This window comes from Colossoma macropomum, unplaced genomic scaffold (assembly GCF_904425465.1).
Source record: "Colossoma macropomum unplaced genomic scaffold, Colossoma_macropomum, whole genome shotgun sequence".
In the NCBI taxonomy this organism is placed as follows: Eukaryota; Metazoa; Chordata; class Actinopteri; order Characiformes; family Serrasalmidae; genus Colossoma; species Colossoma macropomum.
This window is the reverse complement of record NW_023495528.1, coordinates 1-20,226: the sequence shown is the minus strand read 5'-3', so window position 1 is coordinate 20,226 and position 20,226 is coordinate 1. Positions and strand designations below refer to the sequence as shown.

The 20,226-nt window shown below is 37.7% G+C and overlaps 1 protein-coding gene and 1 long non-coding RNA gene across 3 annotated transcripts; both read left to right on the top strand.

The window, feature by feature from the left end:
* Window positions 1-1,829: 1,829 nt before the first annotated feature.
* Window positions 1,830-20,087, top strand: LOC118802314 (putative butyrophilin subfamily 2 member A3; the record flags this gene model as incomplete). The annotated part of the gene is made up of 3 exons (XM_036562818.1): window positions 1,830-1,936; window positions 4,696-4,779; window positions 19,787-20,087. Coding segments are annotated over exons 1-3 (434 nt in total), but the record flags the coding sequence as incomplete, so codon positions are not given.
* LOC118802313 lies at window positions 9,170-11,977 on the top strand. Of its 2 annotated transcripts, XR_005006648.1 has the most exons (4): window positions 9,170-9,211; window positions 9,376-9,468; window positions 9,698-9,738; window positions 10,103-11,977. It is a non-coding gene; the product is annotated as an uncharacterized LOC118802313 (long non-coding RNA). The 2 variants fall into 2 exon arrangements; XR_005006647.1 differs by having other exon boundaries at window positions 9,698-11,977.
* Window positions 20,088-20,226: the final 139 nt, after the last annotated feature.

The following is a 20,226-nucleotide window of genomic DNA, read 5'->3' as shown; positions in this document are numbered from 1 at the left end:
CTTTGCATGAGACTGTAGCTTAATAGACTGTGTCAATCTGTTCCAACAATATTACTCCTAATTCTATTCTCAGTCAGTCCCCTGGACTGCTTAAGATTCAGCAGTAACTGTAGTCAGTCTTTTGGCAGATATACGCTGAATCATGCAGACAACATCGCACCTATGAGCAAATGCTCTTTTATTTCTGAACAGGCACTTCAACAGGTGAGGAATTGCCCAGCGCTACCCTGACATGAACCCGGGAAGGGGGTAATGCAGGACATGTGGAGGGTGGGCAAACACACACACAAAAGACACAATTCACTACAAATAAACCAACTACACTAACAGCAGCACAAAATCAACAACAACAAATTTGTCTTTTTAACCCAGGAGCCTGGAACATCATGAGAGCCACTTTGCATGGCCACACCCGCTAAACTCCTCACAGCAAAGCAGCCCATGGTCAACAGTACATTAATATTAAGAATATGGCTTCGGACATTTAGGTTTTCTGAGAAATACTGACATAAACAGAAAGCCTGTTTGAGGAGCTGCGCCAAAATGGACCAACTGAAGCTCCACCCACAAATGTACCATTTTTCACTTCAGCCCTGAAGTGATGGTGAGATGATAGTAGGAAGACAGTACATTTTGTTTCTTTAGGCATGTAGCAAGACCTCCAGCAGCTCTGTTTCCAATGTCAATGAGGAGTGAACATTCTGACTGTCCACTGCAGTGGGTGAAGAACGAGAGAGCAACAGGGATGATATGACATTAAACCAGCTCCGTGATGATAGTTCAACTTACACTCAAAAGAACCAACACGGTTGTTGGACTTACAAACTGTAAATATGTGTTGTAGTTACTTTTTGTAAAATGGACAAAGAAAGTGCATTTCAGTGAATGAAAACTGTTCGACTCAATGAAACTCAAATAAACTGCACTGAAATGTTTCAGTTCTGTTCCATCAGTACTTTAAGTTGAGGCAATAAAGTCTGTGTGCACTGAATGGAATTTGTTTTGAGTGGACAGATACGTTTATTAACTCTTTATGTTTAGACAGTCAAGTTCAGTTACAAAACTTTCCAATCAAAAAGTTCCAGATACAATCCAGTAGATTATTACTTTAGTGTTTAGTTACTGATCATTAAGAGATTTTGTTATGAGATGCTCACAGTTGGGGAACAAATACTAACAAACCTGCACTGCTGAAATTAGCTTTATTCATAATTTACAGTTAAAAGGGGAGCATTTTACAGTTAATACATGTACATAAAGCATTCAGGACATATATATGAACAGTACAATAACTCTACATTTTAGTTACATCATTTTAAAACTTTCATTACACAAATTCACTGTAAGTAACTGATATTAAAAGGTATCACTTTGATGGCTCTCCTGCTACAGAGCACTGACATAATCATGCCATAGAAGATGACATATGCTGCCATGACAGATTATGTCGATTTGTGTAACAATGTCATGCTACTGGTAGCGTTAATTGTCATGAAAGATGTTACATTGTTTGATATCAGTACTTTAAATTATCATGTGATATTAGCTGTCACAACATCAAACATTATCATATCAGTAATTACAGGTAATGATAACATTTAATAACCTGTCATGACAGCTTATGACAGCATGTAATATCTGCTGTATAACATTCTATTACAGTAAATGAACAACAGCAGAATTAAAATACAGTGCAATTTATTTACATGCATTTAATCTCATTATTTGCAGCTCTCAGCAGAAAAAAGCAGAAGCTTTTCTCAGGATGTGGTCAGAGAGCTGGAGAGGAAAAACACCCGTTTCACTTCTCGCACTCTCAGAGTGGACACTGCTGAGAGAGAGAAAGAAAGAGAGAGAGAGGTGAACAGTACTGTTCTCTCAGTAAAGATGTGGCTCTGTGTGTTTCTGCTCTACTCTCTGCTGCAGGAATCTTCAGGTGAGTCTACACGACTGTGTGAGTTATTCTTCATGTGTATCACTGCTTTACTGTAGTGAACTGTAGACAGTGAACTGTAGATGAAATGTAGAAAAGTTCAGGTTCTAGATATGTTGTTATTCTCATGTCTTTATTGGCTCTTTCTCCTCTCTGTCTGATCTCCTTTTCTAAGGATTGACTGTGTTCTTGTCTGAAACTGATCAAAGCTGGTTCTTTAATGTTCCGTTCAGTGCTGCTTTATATTTATACAGGCTCCAGTTCTGGCCTCTCTTATAGACTCAAAACACTCTCAAGTCACTGAGACGCTTAAACAGAAGCTCAACACTGGAAACAATGTTGATCCAGTTCTGTAGATAGAGACTAAACACAGTTCTGGAGAAAAGCACTACATTAATGATGATTCACACAGAGACAATCTGAAACACCTCAGGCCTAAAGTGTGTTTAACCATTTCTAAAACTCTCCTGGAGGAAGTCCAGCATTAACAGCTAACTTTAAGTGTGTGGTTGTTGCTGATCTTCCCCATGAGTTTGGCTAGTTGCTATGTACCTGATGTTTCCAATAGCTCTTCTAATGACTGTCGCTACAGTAGTAAAGAACCATGTGTGCTTGTTTTAGTGCAGAGTTTTCCATATTTGTTTATCTATACATGTTTATAGAAATCTAGTGTGGCACTGGACATTTTAAGGTGGGACATCTTTAAGGTGGAAAATCGAAGAAGAAGTTAACTTCAGCCTTGAGAAATAAGCGTGACTGTGTGAATCTGCCCACAATACTATCGAGTTTATTGTTGGCTGAACAGAACAGGCAACTCTACAGAGTTTATTACATTTGCCTTAAACCTTCAGTTCATTATCAGCATTCCAGTCTATGAGTTTGAAGCTGATTGAGGTTAAAATATTAACTGATGGCGTCCTAAAGCATATCTAGCATATCTGCTCTTAAAGTAAATTGTTTTCTCCTCGTCTAAAGGCAAAAATCAATGTAAATAATGTCATCGCCAGTTTTCTGTGAGTCTGGTATTTACAAAATGCTCTTTTACTGCAAAAGCTGGCATGAGCTCTGTGAAAATGTCAGCACCAACATCTAACTTCTAAAATGGACCATAAACAGTTTCATGCCTGCCATGGTGACATGCTTTTGGCTATGATGATGAGGTTTAGGTTTTTAAGATTGCTGTGTTGTTTATCAGCTGTTTGATTTAACATGCATGTCATCTTCATTTGGGTCTGCCAGCTGTGGCAGTTCTGTAGGTTTAAGTGTCTGATTTTACCTTGGTTTTGTCGTCTTCTCTGGACAGAAGTTGTGTCTGTGGTCAGCAGGTGAATGACGTACAGTCAAGGTGCCGCAGTGTTGGCTGTGTTTGTGTGAATCCAGGTTTCTGATTGTACAGTGATGACTGCACTGATGTTAGGAAAGCCTTTAGCCTGATGTAATGACATTGCAGGACTTTAGCACTCCCAGTATGAAAGTCCCACTCCGGCCCTGGTCTTACTTAAAGGGATTATTTGATCTGGTGTTTTGGCAGTTAAAATAAATAGCAATAGTCTTAGTAAAGATTTCAACAATGTACATCTCAAATTCTTGTACAGAAAATCAAACGTAGTAAGCATGAGTGAATGTTTGTGGACAATAATGCAGGCAGTCCAAATACAATGTATGAGCATTTTTTAACTATATTAATAGTGCCTTTACTTAAGTAAGGGACTTGAGTACTTCTGTTACCTCTACATGAGACTGAGTTAAATGTGTGTGTGTTTATTAGGATGAATAGCTTTAGTGCAGCTCACATGCTGGTTAAAGCTTTGAGAAATGGAAACTGAAACTGGGGAGTGATTACACTCTGTTAAACAGCAGGGGGCGCACTCACAATATTATTAACTTTTACCGACTTCCAGTTTTTCACACTTTAGTTTCGTTTGACAATTTTTTTTACAATAATATATGTCTAGTTAACTGACAGGTTTTTACAGTGGCAGCTTTCTAGCTGAATAATTTGATTATTTTGACTATTTTTTATAGCAGTAGCTGTCTGGCTATTTACTCACATTTTTAATATTATCATTTACTGAACTGTATGTTTACTGTAAGAGATGTATTGTTTGATTATAAGCTTTGATTGAGCAGTTTAGGGTTTCCTTACTTAACTTTAATTAGCTTAAAGTATAATAAAAGTATAATAATCTAATGCAATAAGGATTTTATAAATTACAGTCAAATCTCCTGTTTGATGTGGGTCCCAGTGTTAAATCTTAGTGTGTGACTGTGGGCGACACAATTGATTACCAAGACACACCTCAACTATATGATTGATCACCATTCAGTTCATTTGCATGACTTTTGTCCAGAACGAGACGGCAAAAAGAGGATGTGCATCAGCAGTTTGAAGTGTCAGTTATATGTGTTTTTTTTTTTTTGTTGTCTCTGAACACATTAAAGCACTTTATGACACATTCTGTTTGATTTCATGAAAAAGGGTAAATCCTTTTACATGGCGTCATCATTCACATATATCCTGCTTAAAACTTCAGCACCACCAACACCTTCCTGCATTTCTGAGTACAGGACTGGACTAAGAGATCAGTCTGTTCTGACCATCAGCTTCAGCTGAACCTCTGAGAAGCTGTTTTCATACCAAACCCTGAAAAGTTGTCTAGAGAGTGAAATAAGAGCTAAAATCCTGCAGTGTGTTCAGAGATCATGAGTGTTCATATGTTCTGAATATAATGTAAGTTCTTGGTGATGTGGTGTTTCTGCAGGCTGCACCGTAGAGCGAGGTATCGGAGACACCATCACCAAATCTGCTGGAGATTCTGTGGAGCTGCCGTGCTCCTGTACAGAACATGCATTTCATGCATTTAGCGTGGATGTTGGGCAGTCGATGAATGTTTTATAGGTCAGTAGAGCTGCTGAAGTTACATTCCTCCATCAGTTCCTACACCTCTTTACTTTCACCACTGCAGATTTTACTTCTTCAACCTGACACTTTTTATTAAATGATTGTTATTGATAAGTCATTGATTTTCCCGTTGCTGTATTAGTTAAATGTTCATGAATTATTAGTTATTACATAGTACCTTAAGTGGTTATAATAAGTATATAATAAAGTTATTGAGTACTCGGTTAACTGATATACAGTAACTACATGTACACGACACATTCATGATCATAAACAGTACAATATCATTTCATTACAATTATATCAGCTTTAAAACATTAAGTAAATTCATGCATTAATGAAAAATGAACATGTAATGATCTGAAAACACACTGTGGAGTATAAACTTGAAGATATGATCATGAACTCATTAAAATGTATATTTCTTTGTTTCAAGCTAGAAAGGTGGTTCTAAGCACATGATGCTCAAAGACACTTATGTTACATTCATTACTGAAACCACAGTAACACTTAAACAGCGTTCATGACTGATACAAATGACATTTCACATTTCTATACATAACAGTAAACTGTGCATGAGCTTCATCAAATATTCAGTAATATTTCATAAAGTGATGATACTGAATGTGTAATATTACTGTACTGTACAGTTAATAAATGGTACAGGAATATGATAACAGAATCATATCAGTATCAGCAAATAATTGATTAAAATAAAATAATAAAAATAAAAATAATAAAATAATAAAATAATAAAAATTAAAATAATAATGAAATAGTGCACAATAATTAGAAGAAAAAGAAAAGCTTTTTTCATTCAGTTATTAAAGATAAACATACATTGAGCTTTTCTTATGCTTATTGAATATTTAAATATTCAAATATAATTTTCTGTAGACTATTATAAAAAATCAAAATATTCAATAGTTGCATTTATAGACATAAGGGGTATTTTAATTTCTTCTCAAAAATCTCTTTATGTTTCAGACAAACTTTACAATATTTCAATTTCTATTTAATAATAGCATTTTCAAATGAAGAATTATGTTGCTAAACGCATTGTAGGCCACTTTCATGAGTTTTCTTTTTTGTTGTGATAAATGTTGTTGTGAGTGAGCTTTATGCATATAAGAATCATCAGTGCTGTATTATGATTTATTCCACATTTGTGGGTGAAATATCAAGATCAAGAACAGCTTTGTCATTTTTCAGTCTTTAACATAATTTGAAAGTCCACTTTGTCCTTTACATTGTGTGTTAATTTCATGATGAATGGACCAAGGTTTTGTTACGACAACAGTATTGTTTTTTTGACAATTTATGACAATTGAAATGTATTTAATTTGTAAATAAACAGTGATTAAATATATATTAAATGCAAATAGTTATTCTGTTGATTACTTCAATTCAAGACGCCATTAAGTAGATTTAAATATTTCATACATAAACAGAACTGTTATTACACTTGGACTATAATATAAATATATAGTAGTAGATGTACTAATACACTACAGTGCTACTTATTGAGTTTTACTGCAACTAAATGCACTTAAAAGCATTTAATATTCTATTTCAATATAACTGAATAGACTTGTATATAAAACTAATTGTATTTGTTCATAATACATATTTAAATATGCCCTTAAATGTACTGTTAGGAATAACTAAACAACAACTAATAAATATATAGATATACAATTATACTTTTTTTTTTTTTCAGGGAGTTTATTGGTGTAAAGTTGACAGGAGACTGGTATAAAGTTGCCAGAGGTCTGGTGTAAAGTTGAGAGGCGATCAGTGTAAAATTGACAGGAGACTAATGTAAAGTTGAGAGGAGTTTGGTGTAAAGTTGAGAGGAGATTGATGTAAAGTTGATAGGAGATTGATGTAAAGTTGAGAGGAGATTGGTTTAAAGCTGAGAGGAGATTGGTGTAACATGTATCTGCCAAGACTGGCGCTATCATTAAGGCAACTGCATGCTAAACCAAATATTAGAAAAGAAAAATTAATCCAATAATTGTTTTGTCCAGGGAGCTCATTGTGTTTTCTGTTAAGCACTAAAGTGTGTAATGTAATTAAGTTATATAGTAATCATGAAGCAAAACTAGCAGTGCACTGGAATTCACATCAGACCAAGAAGGTTTTGGACCATGATAACCCCTTTATTGGCCAGGGTCCACCAGTGGACCCAAGGTTTTACTACACATTTCTATAGCCTAAGAATAACTCAGCCAGTTTGAATTATTGTACTGAGTAATAAGCCTTAGTATGTCATGAGCCTGAGATTTGAAGGGCTTAACATTAGCTTCAGTAGCTAGTCTAGTCAGCGATACAGCCACACTACCTCTGCCTTCTTAGTTACGTCCTTAACAACACATTCTGGGTAATGCACTCAGGTTCAGGCACTCGTGTTTTGGACTCAGCATTAGCTGGTTGATTAGGTCATAAAATGAAGCTAAATTAGCTTTGTAATCAGAATATGACTGATTTGTGTTATGAAGTACTGTAATTTAATCATTTTCAATATAACGAAAAATGATATTGCAGTTCAAACCTTTTCTTGAGGAAACAGAACATTTTTACTCACCATTAAACACATAATACAGTAATGAACAGAACAGAAACACTGTGCTGCTTTATGTTCCTGCAGGCTGCACACTGTCAGAGACTCAGGAGAAAGACATTCACAAATATCCAGGAGAGTCTGTTCTCCTGCCCTGCTCCTGCACTGACCAACACACCAAATCTGTAAGTGTGAAATGGGAGCATGTAGACTCAGGAGGGACTGAGGTATCCAATGAGACAGAACTCTACAGAGGCAGAGTCCAGATGTTTAATAAGAACCTTCCAGCAAATCTCTCTCTACTGATCTCCAACCTGACTGAACAAGACCAGGGAACATACAGATGTTCAATCAACAACAAACAGTCCATCAACATCAGCCTCAGCATTAAAGGTAGTTCATACTCTTATTTCAAACTGTAAAGACTCTCAGAGCATAAGAATATATCTTTTTTTTAATATCTGCTTTTTTGATGATGATGTTTAATAACCATCTACTTAATCAACTTAATCTGCTTCGATAATTAAAGAAATGTTTTAACTCTAGTGACATACACAGTGATTTTAATTAAAATACTGTGGAAATGTGGAAAGACAAACCCCCCTTTTTTCTGTTTTTCTGTGTGCAATCAACAACAGAGGCAGCAGAATCACACATCAGTCTGATAAGATACTACAGTACAGCAATATAGACTTGTTTATTGACTTCTTTTGGTAACACTTTACAATACAGTTAGAACTCTAGAAACAATGTATTAACAATGAATATAGTAATTATTAGTAATGAATAATGTGTTGTGCCTTATTGGTAATGAAGGAACATGGAGGAATTGGTTGTTGTTGCTGGAGTTAAACATCAGATAAAGTACATCACCCAGCATGTTTTAAAGTTCAGTTATGTGTCCATGTGGGAACACTAGTGTCCTGCTGTGGGTTGCATGACGTAAATCAGTAAACATGTTCATCGTCACTGGGGACTTTTACCATCTTAACACGCATATGGATTTGAGTGACATCCCATTCTTAATCCATAGGGTTTAATATGATGTCGGCACACCCTTTTCAGCCATATGAGCTTCAACTCTTCTGGGAAGCCTTTCCACAAGGGTTAGGAGTGTGTTTATGGGAATTTTTGACCATTCTTCCAGAAGCGCATTTGTGAGGTCAGACACTGATGTTGGACGAGAAGTCCTGGCCTGCAGTCTCCGATCTAATTCATCCCAAAGGTGTTCTATCAGGTTGAGGTCAGGACTCTGTGCAGGCCAGTCAAGTTCTTCCACACCAAACTTGTTCATCCTTGTCTTTATGGACCTTGCTTTGTGCACTGGTGCGCAGTCATGTTGGAACAGGAAGGGGCCAGACTCCCCAAACTGTTCCCACAAAGTTGGGAGCATAAAATTGTCCAAAATCTCTTGGAATGCTGAAGCATTAAGAGTTCCTTTCACTGGAACTAAGGGGCCGAGCCCAACTCCTGAAAAACAACCCCACACCATAATCCCCCCTCCACCAAACTTTACACTTGGCACAATGTAGGCAGACAAGTACCATTCTCCTGGCAACCACCAAACCCAGACTCGTCCATCGGATTACCAGACGGAGAAGGATCTGGAATATTTAGTAGTGAGGAAATTTCACGACTGGACTTGCACAGGTGGCATCCTATCATGGTACCACACTGGAATTCACTGAGCTCCTGAGAGCGACCCATTCTTTCACAAATGTTTGTAGAAGCAGTCTGCATGCCCAGGTGCTTGGTTTTATACACCTGTGGCCATGGAAGTGATTGGAACACCTGAATTCAATGATTTGGATGGGTGAGTGAATACTTTTGGCAATATAGTGTAACTTGCTTAATCATCACCAGACACAGATACATTCATCTTTTTATGGTTTCAGAATGTCTTTTAATGCTAATTAACCTTCTTAATATTCTTCACCATAATTAACATTATTCTTCATCTCTTTCCCTCATCTACAGATTACTCTCTCATCATTGTGTTTGTCTGGGCTCTGCTGCTGTTTGGAGGATCAGTACTGATCTTCTATAAATGGAGTCACAATAGGACACAAGGTACTACACACACACCCATAAACACAGTTCATAATTATGTTTAAGTTCAGGCTTAGGCTTAACTTCAGTCCTGAAAAACCATCCTGTGCTCATAAAAGCAGCTTTGGTAGGAATGTAATACTTTAATATGAGTATAAATTAGATCCCAGTTATGAAATATTTCCTCTGTTGAAGAATAAATTCACCACTCTTGTGAAATACAGCTTTTTAATCTTCAATTGTTCTGCAGGGTCTGCCTCTACAAACAATGAGAGAAGAATACAGAACACTGTGAGTGAAAAGACCCATTAAAATCAGAGTCTTAAACCTGCGTCTCATTATAACCAAATATGAACTGTTTTAAAATGTAAAAGCGTACGTCAGTAGTATTCAGCACTGTTTTATGATGCTACAGGGTCTGTAAGTGTTGGCATTTGGAAGATGCTTTGGAAGATGATCCAGATGACCAAGGACTTGTGAAGTATCTAAATATTAATGCCAGTTGTGTTTAACCTGAAATCTCCACAGCAGTAGATCTTCACGGCCAGAGTTGGAAACTCTTGGTTTAAAGGCCACATTGGGAATTATTCTGCATGAATGAATGAATGTAATGTGACTAAGGTTTTAAGTTATTTTTTCACTGTGTGTCTTACAGTGGTTGCAGGCTGATGGTGATTTATGAAAATGATCTTCCTCACAACCAGAACAACATCAGCATGGGTCCAATCTACCAGAGCCTGGACCCCAAAACCAACCAATCAGATTCAGTCTACCAGAGTCTAAACCCCAACACCAACCAATCAGATTCAGTCTACCAGAGTCTAAACACCAAAACCAACTGATCAAATACAGTCTACCAGAGCCTAAACCCCAACACCAACTGATCAGATTCAGTCTACCAGAGTCTAAACCCAAATACCAATCAACCAGAGGTAGTCTACCACAACCTAGACTTGAACACCAAATAATCAAAATCATTCTATCAAAGTTTTGACCAGGGGTGTCCAATCTTATCCACAAAGAGTAAGTGTGGCTGTCGGCTTTCTTCCTATTGTGTAATCAGTGGGTCTTAGTCTGCAAACAATTGATCATGTGTAGTCCTGCTTTATTGGATTAGATTGGACATCGCTGTTTTAACACAAACAAATGAGATCCAATCCACCAGAGCTGAAACCCAAGCACCAACAGAGCTCAACTCAGATTTAGCTGTCTAAACCGATTCTCAAAGTATGGCAGCAAAAAATAATTTGCAGTTATAATTTGTCTTGATCAAGATGAAAATGTATGTAAATTTCTTCCAACACTGGCTTTCCATTCAAATTTGTGTGAGAAAATCTGAAGAATCCTGTTGAACTCGACTGCAGTTCTGTAAGCCCTATCTATGTATTGAATTTAGCAAGTTATAGATTAGGATTAGGATTATTGTTTCCAAGAATTATTGCTGAACATGTTTACAAATTAGGTTTATTTTATTATGAATATTGTGATGCTGTGGCAAAGAAGAGTCAGGTGAAGCCTTGATTTCTACTTGGAAAAAAAGCTTTTTTGTTAACAAAACAGCAGAAAAAGCACACAACACACTGCTCTAACTCCTCTAACACTGCTCTTAGGCTACCAGCCAATGGTCACCATACCAATAACACAAAACAGCCAATGGGTTACCAAAGCAGAGGGACTGCAGTGGAACGTGTGATGGCTTCAGCACCAAGCAGCAGCCTGACTAGTAGAATCTCTGCCACAGCCACCCCAAAGTGCCCCACAGCAGCTTCCCCATGCACCACTCCCACCACTGTTTTACAGAGGCTGGGTGGCACCAGCAAATGCCAGAGGTGCTCACTGGGCAATGGCTCCTCCCACATGTGGTACAACAACCCCTTTTGCAACTGGAGACAACCAGTGCGGAGCACCTTGGCAGTGGACCCATGCAGTGTTACATCGGTCCATTCTGGTGTGCCCCACCTGGAGCCAGCGGTACGCTAAAGGAGGGTTCAGCGTCTTCCTCCTAGACACAACAGAACTCCTAAGAGCTTATGGAGTCCAGTACAACCAGGAGCAACAGCCATGGCCACAGCTCTCCTCTCCACTATCTCAGCTTTCTCCTCAAGGGATGCTTAATACTGGGACTCCTCCCCTGAGCAAAGGCGATGAGACACTGGTATTACCATATAGGTGACTGGCATGATGCTGAACGGATAAGTTGTACTCTAGTAGCACCGTGATCAACCTCACTACCTGACCCACAGGCTCTTTCAACTACATGAGTCAGATCAAAGGAGGCATGATCAGTGCACAACATGAAGGGGACACCATACAGGTAGGACTGGAACTGGTGCAGCCCCACCACACCTGGAAAACGTGATGCACCAGTCCTTGGGGATGCTGGTGAGCACTTGATCCATCAGCTGCCTGAATGTATCTGGTGAATTTCGGAGGCCATTACTGTGAAATGCCATAGTCCGGTGCCAAACATGAACACTGTGTGTTTAGAGCAAGTACACACTCTCCATTTCCAGTGAACTGAACTCTGAGAAGTCGGCAAGCTGGACCACAGCATCCATGTGAGTGGATAAGAGTCAGGCTTATTTACTTAGTTACATTGAGCCACTCGTAATCCACACAAACCCACCAGCTTCAGTTCTTTTTGTTTGCTAGGATATTGCCCTGGACATTGCTGCTGCTGGAGAGGAGCGGTCAGCGATATGAGGTCACAAGCAAGTCCTGAAGTGATTGTCCTTCCAGGGCCAAACACAGTTGAACTGCGGTGTCCGCCTCTGTCCAGCCCTAATGTTGAGTGACTCTCTGCAGTTGTTCTGATTATGGCTCCCAAGCTTCTTCCCCATTGTAGTGTTTAAAGCAGATCTGATCATATCTGACACCAGTGTGATGTCATGGCAAAGAAGAGTTGGATAAAACCATGATTTCTGCTCAGAAAAATGCTTTTCATTAAAAAAAAGAGTACACAACGAAAACAACGCACTGCTCTAACTTGGGAGAAGGTCACCAATATCTGTATATTAATTAAAAAATGATAAATATAAAAATGAATAAATAAACAATAAAAAAAGCTGAAACATTGTTAAAAATCATGATTCAAGTTCATGTTCTATTCATGCTCCACCCAGGCTGCGCTGGAAAAGCACACAAATTCAATGCTCATGGGAATGAATGGTTTGTCAGTGACTAAAGAATGAGGGTAACAGAAATCATTAAGGGGTGGGTCACCTTTCCTAAATAAGAAATAACCACACATTATTACCAATATTTGGTTTGAAACGGATATTTTACCATTTTCCTTTGTATATATGTAGAACTATTTGTCCACCAAGCATGTCCTCACAACTAGTTTCAACCACATACAAATGTCTGCCATTTGAATCATGCATTAAAAAACACAAAGGTAAAAGGTAATGAATCTGTTTGTTGTTCTGTCACATATACAGTCAAGTGAATTAGTAACTACAACCATGGAAAGGTTAGACTTTTTCAAGATGTTTGGAGATGCAGAAAAAACAGGTCTTCATTTCAACAGTGTTAATAGTTAAACATGATATTATTTATTTCTCTCATTCTCTTCATGAGAGTTTGTATAAAATGTGAAACCAGCTGTAAAAAAGTTGAAGCTGAAGACGTGGACTTTCCAACAGGACAATTATCCCAAACACGTAATCCACCAAGGAATGGTTTAAAAGGAAGAAATGAAGGGTTATGTAATGGCCCATTCAATGACCAGATCCGAATCCCCTCTGAAAGGGTGTGGGGGAATTTAAACCTGGCTTTACATACAAGAAATGACTCAAACATTGCACAATTTAAATAATTCTGCATGAAGGAATGGGCTGAAAATTCTCCCAGCTGATGCCAGAAACTGGTTGACAGTTAAAGGAAACGCCTACATAAAGTTGTTTCTGCCAAAGAAAGCAGAATGAGTTACTGAAGCCAGGTGTGCACTTACTTTAACAGACAAAAAGGACGTCTCAGATATTTATTTACTCACTTATTTATTTATTTACTCATCCATGGACAGAGATATAGACAGAGATAATAAAATACCTAAGTAATGAAGAAATAATTTAGCTGCAACAGTCAGCAGAAAAGCAGCACTCAGCGCCGACTCTCACACTCAGGCATGTTGTTCTTTAAAGAAGTGTTTGAGGTGCTGATGTGGAGCCTTAATCACCACGTCCTTCACATTCCAGACACACTGAACGGCAGTTTGTTTCAGTTTACATCCTGGCAGATGTAACATTGGTCACATTCATAGTTCTCTGGACTGAAAAGTTGATTGTAAGCCTTTACAGTGACCATCAGACAACAGAGCTTAGAGGATGCCAGATCATATCAGTTTTCATATTTGTGTGTGTGTGTTTTATATACATGGTATATAAAAGATATAGAGTTCTATTTGGGATGGTTTTCCTGATCTGAGTGCTTTCATGCAGCATAATTACAGCCTCCTCTTCATCACTCGCAGTGCTAAAGCATTTCAGAATGAGGGACAGTCGGCTCTCAGAATTCAGGACCTCACTAGCTAAACTTCAGAGAGATACTGATCTGCTGTCTGATGACATAAACTCTTTATTAATTTATATTAATAACATTTAATAAACACATTTAATTAATGGTTATTAATACTGTGAGGTGGTACAAATTTATTAAAGTCTTAAACCAATTAACAAAAAATGAGAAATGAGAAAATTATTGACTGCATGTTTAAACAGATTAAAAAACTTACCGTTGCTGGCTGTATGCGTTTGTTTTGGAAAGGTTTAGTGGAGACGGTTCTGCTTAGGTTCTTTTAGCTTATCCCCTTAAAATCTCAGGCTTATTACATACTAAAGCTTAGTATTCCAGTAATAACAGGGTCTTCAGTGAAAACTGTCTGAGTTATTCTTAGGTTATAGAAGTGTTATAACAATTAGGCCCTGGCCATTTTGGGGGTTAAACAGGGTCCCAGGTGTTTGTGAGCTGACCTGCTACTGTACATGTTTTCTGTGATTTGCTCTTCTCTTGATGAAACATTAGTCATATGTAAAACTTTGAACACCATCAATCTGCAATTTCTAGAGCCAATTTATTTGCTAAGTTTAATAGATATAAATGACATTTAATATGACTTTTGTACAGGTCACTTTTGGTATGTCAAATTCAGCAAATAAAACCTAATTGTGCATTAAGTTATTAAAATTAATAAAGTGTGTTCTCTGTAGAGGATGTGTTAACTTATGTTGGCAGATTTATGCTGAATCATGATGATGTGATATAGTTATATTAGGAATGTGGCTTCAGTCATTTAGTCTTTCTGTGAAATACTGACGGAAACACTTGAAGCAAAACCCACATGAAGAGCAGCGCCAAAATGGACCCATCCAAGCTCCACCCACAAATGTACTCTTTCGGCCGTTTTCCAAGCATGTAGCACTTTACTAGCCACGTTTACATGCAGCCTGATAATCTGTTAATAATCCGACTAACAGCTCAATCGGAATAGAACACATCCATGTAAACACCTCAATCGGAATAGTCTAGTCCGATTGAGGCCATTCGGAATACAATTTCTATCCGATTGAACGAGGTGGGTAAACTTCTAAATAATCCGTTAAGTAGAAGAATAATAGCCATGTAAACGCCTGAATCTGATTACATTCTAATCGGAATGTGTAAGTATATTCTGCGCATGTGCGTCACATCATGGCGAAAGTTTATACCGTTCAGCATGATGCCGCAGAAACTGGTCAGCAGAGGAGACGAAGTTTATGCTCTGATCTTTAAAAGACGCCGGTTGGACGGGCGTCCAGCTTATCAGTCTCAGAACACGATGACTTCCTCTCGCTGCTTCCTTTATAAGTACATGTGAAGCACGTTTTTCTGAGTCTGACATTATTTTAAAGCAATTAAAACACAAGCACGCTAACTGGAAACTCATCTCACGCGGACTGGACCTCACGTGATGTTCGCTGTCATGGTAACGTTTCATTTTGCATCGGATTACTTGTAGTGAGCATGTAAATGAAGATTTTCCATCAAATTATTGAATAGAGTGAGCATATAAACACCTCAGTCTGAATCTGTAATCGGATTGTATTCAATCGGATTGGCAAAAATCTTTGCATGTAAACATAGCCACTGTAGTACAGCTTGTGCAAATACTTGTCTGTATTTTACTCAGTGTAACAGCGTATGTAGTTATAATGGATATATTGTTATTACACATGTTTGAAAGATAAACTGCTGGTTTTCCAGCGAGACTTTTCTGATAATAAGTGGAGATTAATTACTACATTATAATACCCTTCAAGATACACTACTGTAATTACATGAGCAGCACTACAGTAATCCATCTGTAACAGTGACTACATCAACAGAGCTTACATTGTTACTGAATATAAAGACCAGTCTGTGTGAACTCACTCCACCCTATTTGAGTGAATGGAAATCTGACTGAATTAAATTTGAGCGGACAGATGTGTTTATTAACTCTTTATATTTAGACAATCAGTTTCAGTTCCAAAACTTTCCAATCAAAAAGTTCCAAAGAGAAACCAGTAGGTGCCGTTTTACAGAGTTTCTGGTAACAGAAGATCAGGAAATGAGAAGAATATGCAGATTACACTGAGCTGAATAACAGCCAGATGTGAATGTTTAAAGGAAACAAGCTGTTAAATTGTTCTATTTTCTTCTTTAATTATGAGCTCCTAACTATTTAGTTACTGATCATTAAGAGATTTTTATGCACAAAGTTAGGAGATAAATACTCACAAACCTGCACTGCTACAATTAGCTTTATTCAGAATTTACAGTGAAAAAGAAACACTTTACAGTAACTACATGTACATGAAGCATTCAGGGCACATTGATAACACTCCATTACAATTACTTCATTTTAAAACACTCATTACACATATTCATTAATGACTAAGGAGTGTATTATAATAGATTATAAACACTCAGTGATGTTTTCATTAAAATAAAATACTTTTTTTCCAGGGAACTATTTCAATTCTAAGCTCATGATATTAAAGGTATCACTTTTATCTTTCTCTTGTTACAGAACACTGTACATTGTTTGATATCATGACTTTTTTATCAAATCAGTCATTACAGGTAATGATAACATTAATAACCTGTCATGACAGCTCATGACAGCACATAACATCTGCTGTATAACATTCTATTAGAGTAAATGAACAGCAGTACAGTTTATTTACATGCATTAAATCTCCTCTTTTGGAGCCTCTCAGCAGAAAAGGCAGAAGTTTTCTCAGGATGTGGTCAGAGAGCTGGAGAGAAAAACACCCGTTTCACTTCTCGGACTCTCAGAGTGGACACTGCTGAACCAGAGAGAGAGAGAGAGAGAGAGAGAGAGAGAGAGAGAGAGAGAGAGAGAGAGGTGAACAGTTCCGTTCTCTCAGTAAAGATGTGGCTCTGTGTGTTTCTGCTCTACTCTGTGCTGCAGGAATCTTCAGGTGAGTCTACACGACTGTGTGAGTTACTCTTCATGTGTATCACTGCTTCACTGTAGTGAACTGTAGACAGTGAACTGTAGATGAAATGTAGAAAAGTTCAGGTTCTAGATATGTTGTTATTCTCATGTCTTTATTGGCTCTTTCTCCTCTCTGTCTGATCTCCTCTTCTAAGGATTGACTGTGTTCTTGTCTGAAACTGATCCAAGCTGGTTCTTTAATGTTCCGTTCAGTGCTGCTTTATATTTATACAGGCTCCAGTTCTGGCCTCTCTTATAGACTCAAAAGAGACTCAAGACACTGAAACCCTTAAACAGAAGCTCAACACTGGAAACAATGTTGATCCAGTTCTGTAGATAGAGACTAAACACAGTCCTGGATAAAAGCACTACATTAATGATGATTCAAACAGAGACAATCTGAAACACCTCAGGACAGTGTACAAGCTGTGCACTGACTACTTTAAGTTATATCTAAGTTTCATTTCTATAGTGTCCCATGAAAAGATATAATAACATATTTGCAGAAATATGAGGGGTGTACTCACTTTTGTGAGATACTGTATTAATAGAAATGTAGTATAGTACTCTTTTAAGGTGGGACAGAAAATCGAATAAGAAACTAACTTCAGCCTCGAGAGATAATCATGACCGTGTGAATCTGCCCATAATATTATCCAGTTTATTATTGGCTGAACTTAAAAGGCAACTATACAGAATTTATTACATTTGCCTTAAACCCTCAGTTCATTATCAGCATTACAGTCTTTGAGTTTGAAGCTGATTGAGGTTAAAATATTAACTGATGGCGTCCTAAAGCATATCTGCTCTTGAAGTAAGTTGTTTTCTCCTCGTCCAAAGGTAAAAATAAATGTAAACCACGTCATCGCCAGTTTTCTGTGAGTCTGGTATTTACAAAATGCTCTTTTACTGCAAAAGCTGGCATGGGCTCTGTGAAAATGTCAGCACGAACATCTAACATCTAAAATGGACTATAAACAGTTTCATGCCTGCCATGGTGACATGCTTTTGGCTACGATGATGAGGTTTAGGTTTTTAAGATTGCTGTGTTGTTTATCAGCTGTTTGATTTAACATGCATGTCATCTTCATTTGGGTCTGCCAGCTGTGGCAGTTCTGTAGGTTTAAGTGTCTGATTTTACCTTCATTTTGTCGTCTTCTCTGGACAGAAGTTGTGTCTGTGGTCAGCAGGTGAATGACTTATAGTCAGGGTGCTGCAGTGTTGGTTTTGTTTATGTGAATCCAGGATTCTGATTGATTGATGTTGGAATATGTAGGGTGATGACTGCACTGATGTTAGGAAAAGTCTTTAGTCTGATGTAATGACACTGCAGGACTTTAGTACGTTGTGTGTGGAGTTTGGGGTGGGCTGGTCTCCATCATGTAACTCCCAGTATGAAAACTAGTCCCACTCTGGCCCTGGTCCTTACTTAATGGAGTTATTTCATCTGGTGTTCAGTTTTGACAGCTAAAATAAATATCGGTAGTTGTAGAAGAGATTCCAACAATGTACATCTCAAATTCCTGTAAAGAAAATCAAATGTGTAGTAAACATGAGTGAATGTTTGTGGATGATAATGTAGGCAGTCCTCGTACAATGTATGAGCATTTTTTACTAGATTACTAGTGCCTTTACTTAAGTAAAGGACTTGTGTACTTCTGTTACCTCTAGATGAGACTGATTTAAATGTGTGTGTGTGTTTATTAGGATGAATAGCTTTAGTGCAGCTCACACGTTTTGAGAAATGGAAACTGAAACTGGGGAGTGATTACACTCTGTTAAACAGCAGGGGGCGCACTCACACTGTAATTAACCTTTACCAACTTCCAGTGTTTCTCACTTTAGTTTTGTTTGACAGTTTTAGAATCATGGCTGTCTAGTTAACTAACTGACAGGTTTTTACAACGGCAGCTTTCCAGCTTAATAATTTTGATTATTTTGACAACTTTTTACAGCAGTAGCTGTCTGGCTAACTAACACACATTTTTAATGTTATCAGTTACTTGGTAAGAGATGTAAAGGTTGAATTTAAACTTTGACTGAGCAGTTTAGGGTTTCAGAACTCGAGATAAAATGCTGTAAGATTTATTTTTCTAAATTAAGCTAAAATTTGCTTGTGTAACACAAATTTGTGAAAAATCTTATCTGGACCTGTCAGATCTATAGTTTCTATATTATAGCCCCGGTTTTGAGCCCCAAAGCAGCCCAATGTTTTTAATTAACTTAACATTATAATAATCTATTGCAATAATGATATTTTTATAACAGGTAAATCTCCTATTTGATGTGAGTCCCAGTGTTAAATCTGATATGATATCAGTTCATTTGTATGACTTTTGTCCAAAACAAGAGGGCAAAGAGAGGATGTGCATCAGCGGTTTGATGTGTCAGTTATATGTGTATATTGTTGTCTCTTGACACTTTATAGCATGTTATGACACGTTCTGTTTGATGTCAATTATCAAACAAAATTCTAATGAAAAAAGGCAAATCATTTTACATGCTGTCATCGTTCACATATATCCTGCTTAAAACTTCAGCACCACCAACTTAAAACACCTTCCTGTGTCCCTGTGGGCAGGACTGGACTAAGAGATCAGTCTGTTCTGACCATCAGCTTCAGCTGAACCTCTGAGGAGCCGTTTCCACACCAAACCCTGAAAAGTTGTCTAGAGAGTGAAATGAGACCTAAAATCCTGCAGTGTGTTCAGAGATCATGAGTGTTCATATGTTCTGAATATAATGTAAGTTCTTGGTGATGTGGTGTTTCTGCAGGCTGCACTGTAGAGCGAGGTTTGGGAGACACCATCACCAAATCTGTGGGAGACTCTGTGGAGCTGCCGTGCTCCTGTACAGAACAAACAAAGGTTGATCCACAGACAGTTCAGTGGGGATTTACGAGAAACTTCATACCAGGTCAGTACAGAGCTGAACACTCAGTGTTTCCAGAGGACGACAGTCAGAATCTGCGCTACAGAGACAGAGTTCAGAGACTGAATCAGAATAAACCAGGAACTGTAGCTCTAATCATCTCTCACCTCACTGAGGAAGATGAAGGAACGTATCTGTGTGGTAACAATGGGAAATATAACAGAGCCGTCACTCTCCAAATCTCCACAGGTAAGTCTAACAGAGGATTAATTATGATTCATTTTGATGGGTGTTGGGTTTCAGAACAAACATTAAATATAATAATCATTCTGTAACCTTTTATTTTTAAAAGCTACATGTTCCTGCATTTTGTGTGGATGTTGGACAGTTGATGAATATTTTGTAGTTCAGTAGAGCTGCTGAAGTTA